General features: G+C 33.0%; 1 protein-coding gene across 2 annotated transcripts; it reads left to right on the top strand.

Annotated features, from left to right (window-relative positions):
* Positions 1 to 6,550: 6,550 nt before the first annotated feature.
* On the top strand, positions 6,551 to 11,291 carry LOC133289309 (uncharacterized). 2 transcript variants are annotated; one of them, XR_009748474.1, is made up of 9 exons: positions 6,551 to 6,908; positions 7,094 to 7,232; positions 7,332 to 7,424; positions 7,516 to 8,163; positions 8,634 to 8,997; positions 9,533 to 9,614; positions 10,100 to 10,334; positions 10,737 to 10,870; positions 11,161 to 11,291. XR_009748474.1 is itself a non-coding variant. In XM_061487224.1 (8 exons), exons 1-7 carry the CDS (start codon positions 6,726 to 6,728, stop codon positions 10,304 to 10,306), a joined length of 1,716 nt encoding a protein of 571 aa, XP_061343208.1. In that variant the 5' UTR covers positions 6,551 to 6,725; the 3' UTR covers positions 10,307 to 10,334; positions 10,737 to 11,074. The 2 variants fall into 2 exon arrangements, 1 of the variants encoding a protein (XP_061343208.1); XM_061487224.1 differs by lacking the exon at positions 11,161 to 11,291 and having other exon boundaries at positions 10,737 to 11,074.
* The last annotated feature ends 10,939 nt before the right edge of the window (positions 11,292 to 22,230 follow it).

Raw genomic sequence — 22,230 nt, 5'->3', positions numbered from 1 at the left:
TCCCCCTAAACCCTTCCCCTTCCCTACCTTTTAACAATTAGAAGAAAAAAAAACACTTCAGATTTTAAAGTTACTGTTAAAATTAGAAATATTTCCTTAAAAAAATAAGGTCAAAAACTACTCGATGATTATACTTTTATTAACTTATAGCTTGATTTAATAAAAAAGAAATCTCTAATAAAATGCTTATCCGGCTTCTCTGAGGAAAAGTTGAAAATAAATCGGACAAATGAGTACTTAATCCATTATACAAATGGTGGTTGAATTTAAGTTCTAATAGGATTAAATTTGAAAATATTCAATTTCTATAAAACAGGTTACGGGTTGTGAACTTGTGATTTTGTTAATTCAGACAACTTAATTCAATTCACATAATTACACTTTATTTTTATTTACAACCTCTTACAATTATATCTTAATCGTTGATTTCCGTTAATCAAAGGTTATTATTTTTTCAAATTAAGCTCATTAATTAATTATTAATTCACAATAAATGATAACTGTCAATTGACGAAAATCAACAATGTTAAGATATGATTGTAAGAGATTATAAATAAAAATAGGTTGTAAGTATAATCTTCCTATAAAAAAAAAGGTATTGTTTTTCTCTTACCCTTATTTCACTTGAAATTTTCATGTATTCATATGTAATGGATTAATTTTTGACATATTAAAAATAAGTTTAAGAACTTGTTATGATTTATTTAATATTTATTTATTAAGGATACAAAAAAAAATTATTTATTAAAGACTCCTATTTGAGGCTTACAAGTAATTTCTATTAGTGATTTTTTTCTATTTGTTACGTGGAATAATATTCTGACAAACACACAAAAAATAAAAAATAAAATCTAACTGAACCCACTTATTTGATTCGTCGGTAGGGTCTAATTTATCAAACTGAACCCACTTATTTAAAGTTTTTCAAACCAAACTGACGGACCTGAGTATTTATTTGGGTTTGTTTGCAAGTTGTATCTGCCAATGTGTTGGTTTGTTAACTTTGGGGCAATTTTCAGTATGCTCCAGTTAGTTTGGTTACATGAAACAATGCAAATTTGGGTTGAGTCAGAGTAGTTGCTCATGTTTTAAATGGATTGTCTAGAGTCTCATCACTCTCCATTTTCGCTTAGGGCAATCACATGATATGGAGAGACTTGTATTTCTCATTCATTCTCTTCGAGAAAGTAGGCCAACTTGACTTACTCCTATCCAATTGGATTGCATGTATTGGAGAGTTTCCCTCGGGCTTGAGCCCTGAAAGCATAGTGCACGGGGTGTAAATGAATTAGGTTGATTTAGAGGGGTCTAAACTGGGCCGGGCTGGCCCACAGGGGCCTACGGCTTGGCCTATGTCAGGCCAGACCTGATCTAGTATATTTCGTAAAATAGACCGAACTTGAACTTTGAAAAAACTTGTTTAATAAAAAGGCCGCACACTTTCAGAAGGCTTGGCCTATAAGCCTACAGGCCGGCCTATATTGTACTATTTATTTTAAATGAAATAAAAAAAAAAGAATGCCTTGAAGAAAAAACAAAAGATATAAATTTAATCAATTGTAATTATTTATAACTTAATTATATTGATTATATTTTAATAAAAATCTAACTTTATTTCTTACATAGGAGGAACCAACATCTCATCATGTTAAATTATGTATATGAATATATTAAAAGGTTTTTAGCAGAAGTTATACTTACTACAAACATCATGATGTTGTTTATTGGATTGATGTTTGTATTTTAATTTACATAGTATGGATTTGTTTGTTTGGATATGATGGAATATGTGTTATTTAGTTTGAGCATTTTGCTTTTGAAAGTGACTTAAATGTAGATTGTATGAGTTTTGTTGTGATTCATGATTCTGTTTGGATGTTAAAATTATGATTTTTAGTTTAGCAACAAAATTTGAGTATTCTGTAAAGTTGATTCATGATTCTGGTTGGAAGTTAAAAATTAACAGGCTAATGGGCTGGGCCAGGCCATTTATTTTTTTATAAACGGGTCAAGTCAGACTAACAGTTAGACTCGTAATAGGCTTGAGCCAGGCCAAATTGAAATTTTTTGGCGTAGGCTTGGGCTTTTCGGGGCAAAGCTTGACCCAGCACAACCCACTTTCACCCTATCTATGACCTAATCTATATTAGATCATATTTGACCTATTATAAATAATAAAATAGAACCGATCTAAATTTTTGAAAAAATTTATTTAGAAAACATGTCAAAGACTTTTTTTGTACATGTCGAACCTTTATGCCTAAATGCCGACCTACATCATATTATTTATTTTAAATAAAATAAATAAAATTATTTTTTTAATAATATTGAATAATAAAATGATATTATTTTAGTTATTCTTTTAATTGTTGAATGTTTAATAGGCTTAAACAGGCTAACAAACCTAGGGTTAGACTTTTATTTTTCAAATATAGGTCATCCTCATACCAGATTTGTAGTTTGAGGCTTACACAAGCTAACATGTCATGTCATACCCAATATTTTTTATATAGACCTGACCTATTTAAGTCAAAGCTTAGCCTAGCCTAACATATTTACACCCCTAATGTAGTGTATGCATCTATGTTCTCATTCAACAGACCTCTTTGCCATTGCATCGTTTATCTTGTTTTTCTGCTTTTATTCATTTTTTAATTAAAAAATAAGGAAAATAGGCACAATTTTGTATCATTTTAAATGAAATAATTATATTTTAAATTATATTTGATTTTTTTTATATTCTCTCTCATTCTAAATTTTTGAAAGATAAAGAAATAGATAGTATTATGGAGGAAAACAAGAAATAAATTATTTTGTCTACTTCTCTTAATACCATTAGATTATATTCTCTTTCAACGATAGAAATTGGCCGGATAAAATAAGTTATTTTACCTCTTTCTCTTTTCTATTACCTTTCACCCTTTCTTTGTATCGCATCATTTCTTCTTGTGTCCCTGGAAAGAGGGAAAAAAAAAGAATTAAAAAGATAAAAAATTAACCCATAAAAAAAAAACCTCTGATTGTTGATTGTCAAAAAAAAAAAGTAATCCAACTCGTTGATTTGTAGCAGGTTTTTTTTTTTTTTTTTTTTTTTGTAGATTGTTGATTGCCAAAAAAAAATATGTGATTGTTGATTATCAAAAAAATAAGAGCAATCTATCCCATGATTGTTGATTACCATAAAACAAATCAGCCATTACCACAAAGTTCCTTGATTGCCACACAAAAAAAAAATAAAAACTCTCTGATTGTTGATTACCTAAAAAATAAGGGTAATCTAATTGTTGGCTTGCAGCAGGCGCTTTTTTTATTGTTGGTAGATTGTTGATTGCATTTGGATGGAGTGCTAGCTAGAAATTTGCAATTGGTATACTGGGATTTGTTTCAAGTTCTGATCAAACTAAATTATTGGTTTTCTGTTTTTAATTTTGTATTTGCTTCTTTAAATTTTTAAATTTGATGATTCCTGCATTTGATTTATCTGTCTCTTGGCGAAGCTTCTTGAAGTTGGACTCGTTTCACTCTTGTCTGGGTTTTGCTGATATGATTGGTCTTTTAGGTTTGATTTCACTTCATTCCTCACTGTTTTGATTTGGTAGTATTCTTTAGTTTGTGGGTTAATTCTTTTTTCTTTTAATTCCTTCTTATTTTTTCTCCCTTTTCATTTTTTAGTTTGTGGGTTAATTTTTATTTTTTTTTAATTTTCTTTTTCTTTTTCTCCATGGACACAGGTAGGGGTGTTCGCGGTCTGGATTTGATCGGTTTTGGAAGCAAAACTCATCCGATCCAATCCCTTCGGTTTGATCATGTAATCATCCATTCGGTTTAGATTTTTTTTCAAATCCGATCCGATCCAATCCAATTTTTTTCGGTTTGGATTGGATCGGTTTTCGATTTTTTGAAAATCCTAAAATAAGTTTCATGATTATTGTGCAAATAACATCTTTTGTATATATTGGCTTTGTAAAAAAAAAATTGAAATACAAAAATATCAGTAAACAATACCATAGTTGATGAGACGTGACTAAGTTTTTTTTTGGGTTTACTTGATGAGTTAATGGGTCTTGAGTTTAGAAAATTTTGGGCTATGATTGGAGAAAGGACAAGAAGGTAGAGAATAATTAATATATTGGATCGGTTTGGATTGGATCAGTTTTCATCAACTCATCCGAAAACCGATCCAATCCAATTAAAATTTGTGGTTTTCTTTCGGTTTCCAATTTTTCAGTTTTCGGTTTATTCGGTTATCGGTTTTTCGGTTCGGTTTTCGCGGTTTGAATCGGTTTGGATCGGTTGATGAACACCCCTAGACACAGGTAGGATATGATGCGACGCAGAGAAATGTGAGGAGAGAGAAAAAGTAGGAGGCTACGAGAGAGAGAATGATGTAAAATAATTTATTTTATTATGCAAATCTCCATCGTTAAATGAAATTGTAATTTAACAATGTTAAGAGAAATAGATAAAATAAAATAGACAAAATAATCTATCCCAGAGAAAAAATATAAAAACCACTAATAAAACGCTGTAATTTCTCTTTGGATGAAGCAAAATTATATCTTTAAAAAGACTAATAATTTTTCCAAAAACTAAATAAGTAAGAATTTTATCGAGATGTGTTTTTTTATTTAATTTTTATTAAGAAATCAGGATTGACAGAATATTAAATTTGAGTCCCACCTTCCAACCCCTTTTCCCATCGGTCAACAAACACAGCACACTCAAATATGTTTTTTTTCGTACTATAAAATTATGCAAGTCAACGAGCTAACTCAGCACAGATCGACTATATATTAATACAACCTTAGGCTTTAGTTCATGTGCGAATTACCTTTTAATGTTTGAAATACGAGATATTCGTTTCTGTGTATATATATTATGTTCAGTGTTGCATCGAATTGGCTTCCGTAGTAATGATGTGCCTACTAATAAATAAAAATGATATTTACAAAAAAATAAATAAATAAATAAAAATGATTACTCAATGGCCAGTTCACGGTGGTGCGCTTGCTAGAAGTATTGTTCGACTTTTTGTTAGTTTGATATACTTTATTCTAGAAGCATGATATTTGAGTATATCATGATTTGGCTGAGAATACTTTGTTCTTTATAGTGTGAAAGGGTTTTGAGATAAATTATTTGAGGAGAAGTTGTAAATTCGGTACCCAGAAATAAATAATCGATTAGCGTGCTCCTCACCCGGACACAAGAGGTGTAACGGAGTAATAAAAGTATGGGATCTGTAGGTATCTTTAGTTGCTCTGAGTTATTATTAATATTTTTGTTTATCACATAATACATGTTATTTATTAATTGTATATATATGCTATTTGACTGATATATAATAAGAGAAATATAACTATAATGTTGCTGGAAACAAAAGTTATCCAATCAATGATTCATAGAAAAATGTGCAATTTTTTTTTTTATTTATTAAAATAGTGGATCTTACAAAATTTTATGTCTAGAGGAACTTTATTTTTTCTCGTGCAACATGATCGATGAAATTTTTATAAAATAATGTATAATCAATAGTGCACAACTATTATTTTTGTTTTTATTTTTATGCCGTCAATGTATTTTGTGTTAATTTTATATTTTTTATTCTATATTTTTTTTTTTGCTAAAATTAACCCTTATTTATCTATCGTGCTTTCAAGCTTTGATATGGCAAATGGAATCATCCATGACTCATGAGCGGTGAGGTTTCAGTCCAAGCGCTAACAAATATGTTGTGAGTTCAGTGTAGATAAGGACCATACCTACCTAACCACAAGTGCTATTAATATGTTTTTTTTTTTTTAAATTTAAAACTATGATTCGAATAAAAATCACAAGAAATAAATGTATGCCATATAAATGATAGTTCAAGGCTGGGTAGGTAAGGTTAATGCCCAGTTTACAAAAATATCAAATTTTTCTCTATCATATTTTTTTTATAGCCATCAATTCAGTTTTTAATTTTTCTTATAAAAAAATAGGATTAAATTGTCTTTTAATATATGTCAAGAAATTAAAATAACAATTATTAAACCTTTTTTTTAATTACACATGTTCCCTCTTTCCCGCGTGTAAATATGTCAATTAGGGAGAGGCTGAACCTTTAGTCATCACTGTTTCTCCGCACTCCGGATTAGTTCCACAGCCGGTTCAAAGAGTCGAAGTTCGTGGAAATACCGGAAGGAGCCAACTCATCTCAAAGGGATAATTAAGATTGAGTAACTCCAAAAAAAAATATGTCAACCGGGAGCTGAATTTTTATTTGGAAGAAAAAACAAATTCGAAAGCATGAAGGCAATTTTGGCGGGACGGATGTATCTGGTCCAGTGGTTCGTATTTGATCTCTGTTGGTCAACGAGTAAGGACAGATGCACCCTATGGTTATTATTTCGCAACCAATCAAATCCACGCATGGATTTTTTTATTTTTTTTTTCTAAATTGCGTGTAAAACAAGGCAACGAGGATTTAGCTTAAAAAACTACCGTATTACAAGCTACTGTACTAGTAGACCTTCTTCCTTAAAAGTTAAAATCCAAAAAGTCTTTTGTCTTTTTCTACAGTCCACGATTCTTTTTACCATTCTCCCTGAATGGAAATGGTTCATTCGGCGTTGTTTTCTTCTAACAACCGCCAAATTGTCACTGTCTTGTTTGTTAATGAAAAAACCGAATCTCATGTACTGCTTACTGTGAGTGTGAGGAGAAGATAAGGTAGTTTGTCGACAATGGCGGAGTTAGGGTTTCAGGAACGAAGCTCGTGGAGGCTGGGGTTAAGCAGCCCCGAGTCCATCGTCTTCACTCTTGAATCCAACTTGAGTCTCTTCTCCTCTGCTTCTGCCAGCGTTGATCGATGCTCATTTGCATCTGACTCTCATGATCACGACGCTTTTGCCTCTGAATTCTCCCTGGTTCGTACTTCATACTCTCTATTTTTTCGACCACAAACACTGAATGATGATAATCCGTGTTTAGGAATAATGAGCTTTGTTTTTTGAGTGTACTAATTAAGATGACGCATGTCTGAAAGGTCGAATCTAAGCTAGAAAAGATTTGAGGTTGGCCCAGTGTTAAATCCTTCTGGAATCTGTTGCAGCATTTGGCAGGGCATGAGGGTGATTTTGCTCGCGACGATAGCTGTAGTGGTCCAGGTCCAGATCCAAATCCAAACAAACCTGCAGTACGCAACAACAAGAAGCACGGTCGTTTCGCCAGAAATGGAGAAAAGGCAAAAGGTATACACCATTTTGTTTTTGTTTTGTTGCAAAAATTACTAATTCGCCACGAGGGCTCGACGATTTCAAAATTGACCCTGTAGCGTATCCACATCGCAGTTCAAAACGAGGACAGCGACGTTGATATTGAAGACGAAAATCAACTACTGGAATTGGACTCAGCAAGAAACTCTTTCTCTCTGGCCCTCAAAGGTATCGCTGCCACTCTCTAATAATTGAAAAAAAAAGTGTCCGCTTTATGGCTTATTTTTATTTTAATCCCTGCTTTTCTTTGTAAACAAAGAATGTCAAGACAAGAGATCAAGATCTGAAGCCTTGTTGAAGAAACCTGCTCCATTAGATCTGAACAATGCCACCGGATCTTCGCCGCGCCTTGGAACTGTAAAAAAGAGTTCGTTTTCTTCTCGAAGGTCTGGCACTGCCACTTTCCCTAGTCCCGTGACACCCAATTATCGTGTTGCAATGCAAAAGGGATGGAGCTCCGAGCGAGTTCCTTCGCATACAAGTGCTACCCGGAAGCACGTGGGTGCGGCTTTGTTGCCATTCAACAACGGGAGAACATTGCCTTCCAAATGGGAAGATGCTGAGAGATGGATTCTCAGTCCTGTTTCAGGAGATGGCATTGGGAGGGCTTCGCTTCCCCCACCCCAGAGGAAGCCAAAGTCCAAGAGTGGTCCACTTGGACCCCCTGGTATTGCTTATTATTCCTTGTATTCTCCAGCAATGCCAATGTTTGAAAGGGGGAATGCAGGGAATTTTATGGCAGCTTCTCCATTTTCGGCTGGTGTTATCTCTGCTGATGGATTCACAACCAGTTCCACTGGCCATGGTGGAGTACTTCCCACGAGAACAGAACCTTGCATGGCCCGCTCAGTTAGTGTTCATGGATGCTGCTCTGGGATGCAGAGTCAACCATCAAAGCCTGCCCAAGGTTATTATTATTATATCCATTGTTTGGACCTAGACTCCCTTTAGATTTCCATTACATACAATTTTAACTTATTCATCTATGAACTTATGCTTAAAAGTCTCTTCATCTATGCAAACTTGACAATGGAAGATTGCATGTTTAAAGGGCGACCCGCAAGGGATTGACTTGGGCAAAATTTAAATGAATTATAATTGTCGGACTTTGAATTCGCCCAATGTATTCTGCAAACTACCCATACTATGATCATGTATTCTGCCCTTGTTAAAAGGTCGTATAAATGAAACAAATGATTTCTTTAGACACTAATGATTGGTTGATAGTTGAAATGAAGTGAGGTTATAAACAATTTTTATGCATAACGGTGTCATCACAAGTATAGACTGTGGTCTTCTTATATGATAAGAAACTATGCTTCAATGCTTGTAGGCATCTGATCTTGCATTCTTTTTTTTTTTTGTTCTAATTCACAGAGGATAAGTTTGATGGCTTAAAAGATGTGGGAACCGATGTATCTCGTGCTGTTTCGAGGAGGGACATGGCAACCCAGATGAGCCCACAGGGTAGCTCATGCTCCTCTCCCAATTTGAGGCCTTCTTTCTCTGCCTCCACTCCATCTGCCTTGCCTGTGACAGAATTGCGGAGTGTTTCTTTCTCTAAGGCGGATATCAGGGATGTGCAGGTGGATGAACATGTAACCATGACAAGGTGGTCCAAGAAACATAGGGCCCTATTCTTTGGCAGAGGCTCAGAAAATGTTGAAAGCTGGAAAAGGAAGGAAATAAGCGCTCAATCTTCAACTTGGGACATTTCTGAAACCTCAAAAACTGTCTCAAAGTATGTTTACTCTGGCATTGTGTCAATTCGGTTCAATTTATCTATTAAAATAAAGAGAAACTAATTCAGGACAAGTTTGCACTGAAAATCTGAAACTAATAGGGTGAATGGGTTATATTAAGAAGTGAAGTTTTCACTTTAAAGTTGAGTTGTTTTTATTCCGCCCTTATCCAATTGCTATGAGCTACGCTGAAAATGAGGTTGATCCTGTGTAGTTCATGCTAGGGCAACAATAATTGGTGTTTGTGAGGTTTATTATGATCGATTTACTAGATTAACTATATGTTTTTGTCCGAGAAATGATTCAATTAAAATGCCAAGTGTGCATGAGTTGTCAATAATCTCTCTTTATTACCTTTCAACTGTGATTCAAATTACTCGTACTAAACAATTCAATTAAGGAAGTTGAAAAGTTTGAATTAGTAAGATCTGACCATTTTTATCTCGGGAGGAAACTCCGATAATTTTCTGGCAAAGAAATTTATGCACAAACTTTATGTTGTTTCTAAGATGCCAGCTATTTTTATTTGTCCAGGGCTAAAAGTAAGGAAGCCAAAATCACTGCATGGGAGAACTTGCAAAAGGCAAAAGCTGAGGCAGCAATACGGAAACTAGAGGTTACTTCCTAGTGATTTGTTTATTTGGAGAGTTCCATATAAGGAATTTATTAAAAATATTTACTATGAAGCAAAATAACCAGCATCATTTAGAGTTATTGTCCCTTTATCATAAATATTATCATTGAGAGTTTTGTTTTTGGAGTTCTCCCTTCTTTCTCTACCCTCAATTTGAGTTGCTGAAATATTTACCCTCAGTATCCTTTTGGCTGTCCTTAGTTAGCTGAATGTCCATTATGAAGTCTTAAAGAATGTCTCTAATTTTTATGTGAGTAAAATGCCTTTTTTTGTTATGATGCACAAATCAAGCATTATGTGGATCATATTTTTTTGTTAATTCATTTAACTGCATACATGCTTTAAGGATTACTCTGTATTTGGAGTCGAAGGATTTTAAAAAATAAATAAAGGAGGAGAAAAATTAGAGTGGAGAGAGAGCATAAACAAATGGATCATGATTGTGATTATTACCTTTTCTATTTCAGATGAAGTTGGAAAAGAGGCGAGCATCCTCTATGGATAAGATTATGAACAAGCTTAGATTGGCTCAGAAAAAAGCTCAGGAGATGAGAAGATCAGTTTTACCCAACCAAGTCGAGCAAGATGTAAGAACTTCCCACAAGGCTTCATCTTTTCTTAGAACCAGCCAGATGCGTTCTTTGAGTGGTTGTTTCACTTGCCATGCCTTTTAAGCAATCTTTTCTATTTCAGTGAAACTGGGTAAGTTATCTGTAAACCTTGTCCTAGTTTAGACATCACTTCTTAAGTCTTGGATTAATTTGGTTTTGAAATTTTTTAAAGTAACATGCTCTTCAATGTCAATTGTCTACTTGTTTTGGAATTTGAAAAGTTATGATTTTCCTCAATGTATCTAAGATTTCTGTTGAGTGAAAAGGTTTGATTGCTTGTTATACAGGAGTAGTTTCAGTCATTACCTCCGTATTTTAAACAGTTGTATGCTGTTGCTTACTTCTCTAACATTCAAGCTTTAGCTTCTTCTCTTTGAGTTTTGATAGGCTGAAGTTTATTTTTTCCTTCACTACTTACTGGGGAAAAATTTCCACGAGTTATCCTTGTTCATTCTTATGCATTTTGGTAAAAGTCTTTTACATCCCTGACCAGGTTTCAGAAGGATTCAAATGAGCCACACATATCAATGAATGAAAGGTGCACAACAGTGAGCAGCTTACCACGTTGACCCTGATTGGTGTCGTCGCGGTTTTGCAGTCCATGAAATACCAGCTCCTTCTTTGAAGGTATCAGATAAAATCTAAGTTCCTTGTTCCTTCACCCTCGGGTGTTGGAATCCAATGGTTAACAATATATGTAAGGAGGCCAAACTATAGAACAAGATCTTTTTGTATTTTTTTTCTCCCTACATGACAGTATGCCATTCAAAACAAATGTAATCTATCAATAGTAGAACGATAAAAGTAACCTCTATTTTTTCGTAAAATTTAAGCCAGTACTTCAATTTCGTTTTCCTTTCATTTCATATAATTTTTTCTTTTCCAATTTCTTGCTAATTTTGCCTAACTGATACTAGTTTCCGTTTGGGACGTGCAACTACTGCTATTTTATTAGCTCGAGCAACTGTGTTATACGGGAAGGATGCATGAACAAGGTAAATGGGTGCATGCCATTGGTTACGAAAGGAAAAATTGAGCATTTGATGGCCTGGATTTGTTTTTTTTTTTTTTTTTTTTTTGAGTAATCTCAAACGTATCCTCCGGCGGCGAGAGTATCCTTTGTAATCGAAAACTATCTTCATTGAGCACTTTTGGGGGTTGTTATACTAAATCCTTTTTTTCCATTAATTTGAAATCTCTGGTTAAGCGACCGCAGGTTCTTTACTACATGTGCCAAAGGTTCTTTATCACATGTGCCAAAGGAGGAATATTTATGTTGGAGTAATTGGAATGCAGATGAAATTCACAATTGATATGATATTTTTTTTTTGGTAAACTACAATTGGTATGGTATTATTGTTGAAGTAGTATTGTTAATTTTAACTTTTTTAAAAAATATAAAAGAATTTGATATCCAAGGCAACCAATCAATAATTTTCTAATTATTACTAAGGTTGTGTATGGTTTAATTTCAACCAGTTTTCTTTCATGAACCAAGCTGAATAAATTTAAATAGCTTCGACTTGTTTTATTTAATACAAATTGGTTTTATTTTTTCTAAATTGATTTGTAACCGATTCATATTTTAAAATCAGTTTATCAGTTATAATCTGTTCCAAACCTGTTGAGAACTTTGTTCGGATATGCAAATCAATTCTGAATAGGTTTCGAACTTATTCTGAATTGGCTTCTCAAATCCAATTCTTTGGTTTAATTTTTAAATTAATTTATAAAGTTAGTTAAAAAATACAATTCGGTTCAATTATTTTGCATTGCATGACTATTAGGCTACTGACTAGTTGGGAAATCATTTGCGCATATTTTATTTCGTCAGCTAAATACAATTTATTTTCTTAAAAGAAGAAGAAGCAGATTTGGGCTATAACGTCTGTTTTTATTTTTGTTTTTCCGGTCCACCATTTGGAATCCAGTAGCGTTTTGGATGGTGAACCCTGCTTTGTCTTTATGTTTATTGATGTTACTGACCCATGTTATTAAATTCCGATCGGACTCGGTTGAGGTATTAGATCACTAGTTCAATCGCATGATCCGATAAGTATATGTAAATCTACAATTTATATTAAAAAACTATAAATATACTTAAATACTTGTAAAAAAATATACAAATTTCAAATATTTTAATATGAAAATAATAAATTACACATCATTGTCCAACAAAAGATCAATCAAACATATAATATTTGTGATACTACTCTTTCAGTTCAGTAAACGACATATCTAACTATAAATCAGATCAAAATTTCCTGCATATTGCACAATCAAGATAATATTAGTGTTGTAGGTACATAATCTATGTAAGTTAATAAGCTACAAATCACTCAAATATTTCAAAAGAAAACAAATCATTTGTGTTTGAGAGTAAAAAAAAAAAGACATTAATTTATGAAAATTAATTAATTTTTTTATAGACCGGGCTGGGTCAACGATGGAACCGACCGGGTCACGGATTTTTACGAAAATCGGTCGGGTCGCTCCGGGTCACATCGATTCTGTAACATGACCGGTTCAATATGAAAACCAGACCGATTACATGATCGATTCACCGATTTACGGGTCGACCCGACCGAGTGAGTCCAGTTTTTATAACATTGTTGCTAACAGCCTAACAATCTAGGCCAAGCAAAATTTCTATCTACCTTTTACTGGTATGGATTAAAACCAAGCTGATTGCTCTCATTTCAAGAATTTATATTTCGTCAAATTTAGTGTCTGTTTGAATTCTTTTTTTTAGAAATTATTTATAAGCATAAGTTTTAAGAAAAACTCTTATAATGAAAAACTCATTTTTTTATAATGAAGAAAAAAATTAAAAGATAAAAGCTGTTTTTTAAGCTCTTATCAGCTTTTCTTGAATTGTGTATTTTTTTTTTAAATAAAGAGCTATAGACATAGAGATAGATAATTTTCTTGAAATATATGTTTTTAAGTAACTTTTAAACTAAAAATTTCATGTAATCAAATAGCTTTTAGCTTTTTTTTTTTAGCTTTAACTTATAAGTAATTTTTAGTTTAAAAAATAGAAGATCCAAACAAGTCGGTCCTAATATTCCAAAATAAAAATTCAAAATAGATCCCATTAAGTATTTGTAAAAGTTTAATGACATTTTGTATTTGTTGGAGAGAACGCAGTGGATGTCATGCACTGAGATTTAAATAAGTTAGTGGACCACTTATCTTATCCTCTCATCAGGGTAGAAGTCAATAAAGGATGACAATCCAGTAATTGGTCATTTTCAGCCCATGTGATAAACCAACTATATATTTACGGGATAGATTTTTTTCTTTTTTGGTTTAAATATTGGTTAGATCTTTTATATTGATGTAATTAGGAGTATAAATAAACTGAGATGGGTTAGACTTTGTTTTATAGATGGTAGATTTATGTAAAAAACTTTAAACCTGACATGGTCTCTTAGACTTGTAGAGATTCAAATTATGTCTGGTTTGTCTTATATTTAAAAAATAAAAGTCTTGAGTCAGATTTGTTAGCCTATTTAATCCTATTCGACATTTAATAATAATAAAAATAATATTATTTTATTATTCAAAATTATTAAAATAATAATTTATTTATTTTATTTTAAAATAAATAATATGATATAGGTCGACCTGTAAGCTTATAGGTCCGACATATCAAAGCAACTCTATGGCCTATTTTTTAAATAGGCTTTTTTTAAGGTCTGAACCTGTTCGACTTGACTTTATGTGACATGCCGAATCTGCCCTGATATAGGTCTAGCCGTAGGCCCCTGTTAGACCAACTGACACCTTTAACCCCACCCATGTAATATATAATTTCAATATTTTTTTTGTAAACATATAATTTAAATCTTAAATGTTGATTATGGATACACTTAACTGTTAATGTGAATAATAAATTAGAACAGTTAAATATAAGTAAATCTACAATCAAGACTAACATAAAACTTAATATTCTTATCTTGATATAAAATGATCATATCTCATATTTACATATAGAATGGGTTTAAATTAAATGACCATATCATTAATAAGTCATCTGATGTTAAATAATAAAATAAATACATTTTGTACAATTAAAATATTATAATTACTCTAATGATATAGTACTTTTATTTATTAATAATTAGAATTACATATTGATGTTGAGTCAAATTTAATTTCATAATTTAGCAGAAAAAATATTATATTTAAACAATAATTTTCAATACTTTTAAAATGAATTTTTACGAAACTTCTGGTTCCATGGATGGATTTGATGAGCTAATAATGAAAAACTATTCAATCTTTATTTTTATTTCATTTTCAAAGGAAGTTAACTTGTACCTTCTCAATGTATTTTTTTTTTTTTTTTTGTAAAGGGGGCCAAGGCCAATCAAAAAAGTAAAGGGTATTCATTGAATCATTCACATCAATGTGCCGTTTTTTGTTTTTAAGAATCATATAATGAAAAGACCGAGGCGAGCCAAAATAGAATACATTTGATTGGAAAGGTAAAGAAGTTGAATAAGCCACAAGATTTCTGATCTGATTTATTATTATTTTCTGGTTCCCATACTGCTCTGGTTTTACTTGACTCGTGTCATCACCTTATCTTAAGGATTTGAACATGTTTTCTGCTGTTTCTCTTCACCACACAACATATTTTCTTCCGGAGCATAAGTTGTTGGTGAACATTGAATTCTTCATCGTCGTAAAGAAATTGGATAAATGTATTGGGGGTCGAATACATTTCACAAATCCAACGAGACAAAGCAAGAATGAACATTGGACCAAAAGATTGGATTGTGTCAATGTGCCATGTCCTTTCCCAAGATACGGTACAGAATCTAATCCAAGTAACGAACTAAAGTTACTAAACCAATATCTATATAACCTTAACTTGTAGCCCAGTTGTTAAGCGAAGTGCAACTCATAAAGATTGGTGCTTTGGTGGCTCAAAAGTCATAGGTTCGATTTTTATAAGAATTATTTTAGAATTAGTGGTGAAAATCTTTTCCCTCCAAGTCATGAGTATATATATATATAGGATCTTTTGATATCGGTGTCAAATTTTAATTTTTACATCTTATCTGAGAGCCGTTAGATCAAAAAAGATCAAAGGCGTCACATGCTTGCAAATCAGAGTCGTTGATCTTTTTTGATATAACGGCTCTCAGATGAGGTGTCAAAATTAAAATTTGACACCGGTATCATTGGCGGACCCACTTGCGGGCAAATACCCGCAAGTGCGGTCATAAACTTTTTGATTTTAATTTTTTTTTTTTTTTTTTTTTGTGTAGATTGTTATTTGTCTCTTGATTCAATATATATATTAGGAGTAAATAATTTTTTAAGTCCCTAACAAAAAACATGATTCTCAATTTAGTCCTTTACAAAAAAAAAATAGTCTCGAGGTCCTTAAAAAATTTAAAGTAGATCAATTTAATTAAAATCGTGGTCCATCACAAATTCAAAAAAGACCTACACTAGTCCCACAGAAAGACCAAAGTGGGTCCATAGGGATCAGGTGACTAATTTTTTTTTTATAATGGACTAAAGTGAGGACCAAATTTTTTTTAGGGACTAAAAAGGATATTTATTCTTATATTAGTTAGCAACGTAACAACGTACGAAGATGATTAAAACAACGCAACAACGCACATTGATTAGAAAGAAAACTTATTCTTCCTCCCTTGTCACGTACTCATTTCCACGTTCTCTTCATCCTTTGTTTCCTTTTTTATTTTTATAAAAAGAGATGATTGATTGTAGGTCTGACATTCTCAAATAAGTTAATATCTAGAGACGAGACCTTCACTGTGATTTTGTTTTACTTCTGTACAGGTAGTGTTAACTTTTTTATTCACCACTATAAAATAGAAGGGATAGGTTATTCTACTTACCATTTTTTTGCCTACCTCCACCCTCCAACACCGTTAGATCAGAATCTTAACTAACATTTATCTTTTTCTCTCTTCTTGAGATTTTGATCTAACGGTATTGGAGAGTGGTAGGCAAAGGTAGGCAGAAAAATATTAGGTAAAATAACATATCCCAAAATAGAATGATGATGTATGGATGTACTGGAGTATATTCTCATATTTGTTTTGAAGGATTGATAAGATTTAGGGGGAAAATAATTGGTCAAACTATTGTCTGCAGCTTGTCATGGAAGCAACTAGATTATGAGCGGGTTCAAGCGTTGATTTAAACTTTTATATAAAAAAAAAAATTCGGGGGCGCTGCCCCCGAACCCCGCCACTGATTGTGCGGACATAAATTTTTTTTCCTGGGTCCGCCACTGACCGGTATCAAAGGATCCTACCTCATATATATATATATATATATATGCGTTATATTTATCTTATGTTGTAAGAAAATAGTTGTCTCAAGTTATAGAAATAAAATTATAAGTGAGATCCATATGTAAGAGGAAACAGAAAAAATAAATGTGGGACCCACTCCTATTTTGTGTGTATAAGAAACTTGTTTATCTTTTATATATATATATATATATATATATATGTATGTATAAGTCTTATTCCTCGTATTATTCGTTGATTTTCATCTATCTAATGATTATACTTTATTAAATTATATCATTTAATTATTAATTTCAAATAAATGAATGCCATTATATGTATATATAGGAGAGGGATGTGGGGACACCCTAGGTTTACTAAAAAAAAAAACAATGTTCAATTTACTTAGTTTCAGTTTAGAATTTTTTTTAATAATATAATGAAACACGTTAAGCGATCTTTTGCAATTATGAAATAAAGGAGAAGAATATACTTATCACTAAAAAAGTTTATAACCTTTACAACTAACTTAATCACCATTGATTTACGTCAATCTAACAGTTATAATTTATTAGAAATTATTGAGTCACATTTATTAATTAATTATTATTCCCAGCAAATTATAACCGTTAGATTGACGGAAATCAACGGTGATTAGGTTGGTTGTAAAAGTGGTAAACTTTTTTTGGTGATAAGTATATCCTATCCCATAAAATAATTACAGATAACACTAATCCATTTTTTTTTTTTGAATAAAGCTTCTCTTGGGTTCCTAACAAAAAATACGATTTTCACTTTTGTCCTTTACAAAAAAAAGTTAATTTTTGGTCTCTCTACAATTCCAGTTCTTTGAAAATGTGATCCCTCAGAAATTCAATGAAGACCCAACCGATAAACAAATCCATTACCCTCTAGCGTCAAATTTGGTACTTGTTTAATATATTGTTTTGTTCGTATATCATTTAATATGCATTTGTTTCATCCTACATCACTTAATATTTGTAAAGAATTACTTCTACACAAAATTTTAAGGTGTTAGGTTAAAATCTTTTTAATGGTTTGTATTATTTTCTATGCAAGAGCCCTTTGGACTAAAAATATAGATATTATATAGGTCTAATTTTTTTTGTTTACCTTTTATTTAATTTCACGAATGAGGAGCGGTAATGATAGTCACGCTTTGATACCATATTAAAGAAGTATTTCAACATATAAAACCTTAAGGTGTTAGATGAGAATCTTTTAATAATTTATATTATTCTTTAAGAATACGAGGAGATAAAAATAAAAAAATCAGAGTGATTTAATTGAGTGCAGAAACAAATCGCACAAAAACAATTATTGTAACGATCATCGGCGAAATAAATCCATCTGTTTGGAAAATGAATTTACTAATGGATCAAATAATTCAAATACATGTTTCATCGGCACAGAGATTATTTTGGAGCAATTAGTATAACTTGTTTCACAGGGGAAAAAAATAGAAGTAGTCGACGCGACTTCTATGCGGATCAAATGAGACTATCTCCAAGAAATCTAAGGCTAGCGACTACAGAGATTTCGTGTGTTTATTTTATGTGAAATTGGATATTTAATTAAAGAAATGTCTGAGTCAGAAGCAATGGTTTACACTGTATACCTCAGAATTGCAGACAACTTGGCTTCCCATCAAGCAAACAAAAAACCTTACAAGATGAGGGATGTTGTTGGCTTCACGGAAAGACGTGCACATGGCTATTCTGATATTTTTCTTGTACGTCAGATGGCATTTTCCACACCGCAGGTGCTTCGAGCGAGATTCAATGCATGTTTATTGATAGTTTTGATTGTTACGCCTGTCGGGGAGTCAAAACCAACTAAGAGTGGGAAAATCTTGGTTTGATAAGATTGTTTGATAGCAATTTACAAACCCGAATACTAACACCAGGAGAGCTCAAAATATGAAAGACTATCATCCTATTCATGCATTAATAGGTCTAGGTGACAAATTCACAATAAATAAATATGACACTACATCTCAACCCAGAACTGAAAGGTCATGAGTTCGAATTTAGAAAACAGCATCTTTGCAATTATTGCGTACAAGGATTACCTCCACGGCTCCACCTACACTTGCTAGTCGGGTTTAATGGGGAGTGATTTATATATATATATATATATAAAGAACCAATTTAAAGTTTTTTAATGGTTTATATCATTCTCTATAATACTCTTACACATGAGAGCCCACTGGACTTTAAGGATGAACAATACATAGGCTCACCTACCTGTGCTAAGAAAATTCCATGAGAGAAAGTGAGGTGGTGATGATCGAACCCATGACATGATGCTCTTATCCCATATAAAGAACCAATTCAGCCCAAAAGTTTAAGCTAGTGGGCAAGACTACATTAATCGTTTTATATATCTTTAACATGCGTCATCGCATAAGAGCCCACTTTCTTTCCCCCTCAAGGAGAAACTTCTTTGAATATTCATGGGGTTCATCAATGTTTGGCTTCACATTAAGACATTGACTTCTTATATCTTCAAATACTCATAGAATACAGTAAAGTAACTATACATATGAAGCTGATATAATTGGAGCGGGAAAGCTAACATTATAACTAACTAATACTGTAACTAACTAACTAAATTATGAAATGACAGTAAAGTAAACTAATAAACTAACAGTAACTTATTAGTAAAAGTTAACATTAACTAGCAGTGACTTCTATGCCTACTTCTATGCCTAATACCCCCCCTCAAGTTGGGAGTAATATATCTCTTAAACCCAACTTGGAAATCAACAATTGAAACTGGGGAATCGACAAAGCCTTTGTAAAGAAGTCAGCAATTTGCAGTGAAGAACGGATTGGGAGAAGATGAATAAGGCCATCTTGAATACGTTCTCTAATGACATGACAATCAATGTCAATATGCTTACTTCTTTTATGGAATATGGGGTTGTGGGCAAGATAAATAGCTGACTGGCTATCACAAAACATAGGGATTGATTTGGTAAGCGGAAGTTGTAAGTCACGAAGAAGGAAAGAAATCCATTGAAGTTCATAAGCCAAATTTGCTAAAGCTCGGTATTCTGCTTTGGAGGATGATCTAGAAATTGTTGTTTGTTTCTTAGTCTTCCATGAGACAGGAGAAGAACCTAAGAATACACTTAAGCCAGAGACAGAACGTCTTGTGTCAATGCAGCATGCCCAGTCTGCATCAGCAAAACCGGATGGAGTGAGATCATTTTGTACAGGAAAAAATAGTCCCTTCAATGGAGAAGCTTTGAGGTATCTGAGTATTCGAATAACAGCCAGATAGTGAGTCTCCATAGGCTTAGCTACAAATTGAGTAAGCTGTTGAACAACAAAATTGAGATCGGGTCTTGTATTGGTGAGGTGCAACAATCTGCCAACCAATCTTCGATATGCAACAATGTCTGAGTAGGGATTACCATGCTCTTTCTGTAACTTCACTGAGGGATCCATAGGAGTGGAAGCTGGCTTAGAAGCAAGAAGACAACATCAGCAATGAGTTCCAATGTGTACTTCCTTTGATTAATAATCAAGCCTGATGAGGATCTAGCAACCTCAAAACCAAGGAAGAATTTGAGATGTCCCAGATCTTTTATTCGAAATGCAGCATCAAGATGGTGTTTTACTCGACCAATTTCATTGATGTCATTCCCAGTGAGTACAATATCATCAACATAAATCAACAATGCTGTGAAAAAGTGAGAAGAGGACCTAATTAATAGAGATAGATCTGCTGCAGATTGATGATGGCCAAGAGTATGTAGAGATGAAAGCAATTTGGCATTCCATTGTCTACTAGCCTGTTTAAGGCCATATAAAGATTTGTTGAGTTTGCACACTTGATTAGATTTGCTGCTATTGATTCCTGGAGGCAGAAGCATGTAGACATCTTCATCCAAGTCACCATGGAGAAATGCATTGTTCACATCAAATTGCTCTAAGTACCAGCCTTTGGCCACAACTATTGATAACAGTATTCTGACAGTGGTAATCTTCACAACTAGAGAAAAGGTTTCAAGGAAATCAAGACCTTCAAGTTGGTTTTGCCTTTTGGCTACCAAGCGAGCCTTGTACCTCTCAATTGATCCATCTGCTTTGTATATAATTTTATAGACTCACTCACATCCAATTGCTTGCTTTTCTGGTGGTAAATCAACTATTGACCAAGTGTTGGTGGATTTGAGTGCATCCAACTGAACCTGCATTGCTTTTTTCCAAGGTTCAAGCTTGACAGCTTGGGAATAGCTAGTTGGTTCTTTGTGAGTGGAAACAGCTAAACAAAAATGTTTGAAAGATGGAGAGCATTTATCATAAGACAATACAGAGGATAAAGGGTAAGGAGTGGTTGTACCTGAAGATGATTTGTTCAGCTGGCATCTGTCATCAAGCAATGGAAGTATGCTAAATACTTAGGTCGAGAATAGATTCTTGTTGATCTTCGAGGAGGAAGTGAGGATGAAGGATTGGTTTGTATTTGGATATTGTCTAAGTTATTTTCTGTTGTGGCTGGATTATGCTGTGTGATAGATGGTAAGGGAGAAAATGTAGGGGAATCATATAAGGTTTCGGACACGGGAGGATTTGGTAATGAATGTGATGATACAGTATTTTTAACTGGGAAATTATTTTCATAGAACATTACATTTCGTGAGATAAGAATGGTTCTTGTATTTACATCAAATAACAAGTAACCTTTGGTATTACTCTTGTATCCAATGAAAATGCATTTTTGAGCTCTTGGAGAGAACTTATTTCTGGTACTTGGTTAAGTGGTTGCATATGCCAAAGAACCAAAGACTTTGAGGTCCATAAATGTGGGAGGCTTGCAGTATATGAGATGAAATAGAGTCTGATTATTTATGACAGGAGTAGGTGTTTTGTTTATGAGATGGACAAGATGGGCAATGGCATAGCACCATAAGCTAGGAGGTAATTGAGCTTGAAAGGATAAGGATCGGGCAGTGTTTAGGATATGTTGATGTTTTGTTTCCACTCTCCCATTTTGTTGGGGACACTCTACACATGATCTTTGATGAATGATTCCCTTGTTGTTAAAGAATTCAGTCATGATAAACTCTTTACCTTTATCATTTCTCACTGTTTTAATAGAAGTTTGAAACTGATTTTCAACCATGTGAACAAACTGTTATATAAAGGGTCGAGTTTCACTTTTATTTTTCATGAGAATGGCCCAAGTAAATCTGCTATAATCATCTACAACAGTAAGGAAATAACGATGCCCTAAATAGAAGTGATGGAAAAGGGCCCCCAAATATCAACATGTATCATTTCAAAAGGTTTATTACATTGAGAGGAACTAGAGGGAAATGGAAGTCTTTTCTGTTTTGAAAAATGACAAATATCACATGGATTTATGTCTTTACAGGAAATGAAAGGAAAATTTGAAGCTAAAGCTTTTGTTACAGAATTGGATGGATGGCCGAGTCTATAGTGTCATAACTTGGAATCATCAGTTTTTGTGTGATAGCAGGAATTGTCTTTAGGAAAGTTTCCATTGTCTTGAAGAACATATAAGCCATTGGATTGCCTAGTTGAACCAATCATCTTCTTGGATGGTTTCTATAAAATTGAACATGTTAATTCATGAAATGTAACATCACAATTACAATCATGAATCAGTTTAGTGATAGAGATAAGGTTGACATGAAAGATAGGTACA

The sequence above is a fragment of the Gastrolobium bilobum genome, unplaced genomic scaffold, assembly GCF_033153095.1.
Source record: "Gastrolobium bilobum isolate Gb01-03AN ecotype WA unplaced genomic scaffold, APGP_CSIRO_Gbil_v1 utg9887, whole genome shotgun sequence".
NCBI classification, from domain to species: Eukaryota; Viridiplantae; Streptophyta; class Magnoliopsida; order Fabales; family Fabaceae; genus Gastrolobium; species Gastrolobium bilobum.
The sequence above is the reverse complement of the archived record's forward strand: the minus strand, read 5'-3'. Positions and strand labels throughout refer to the sequence as shown.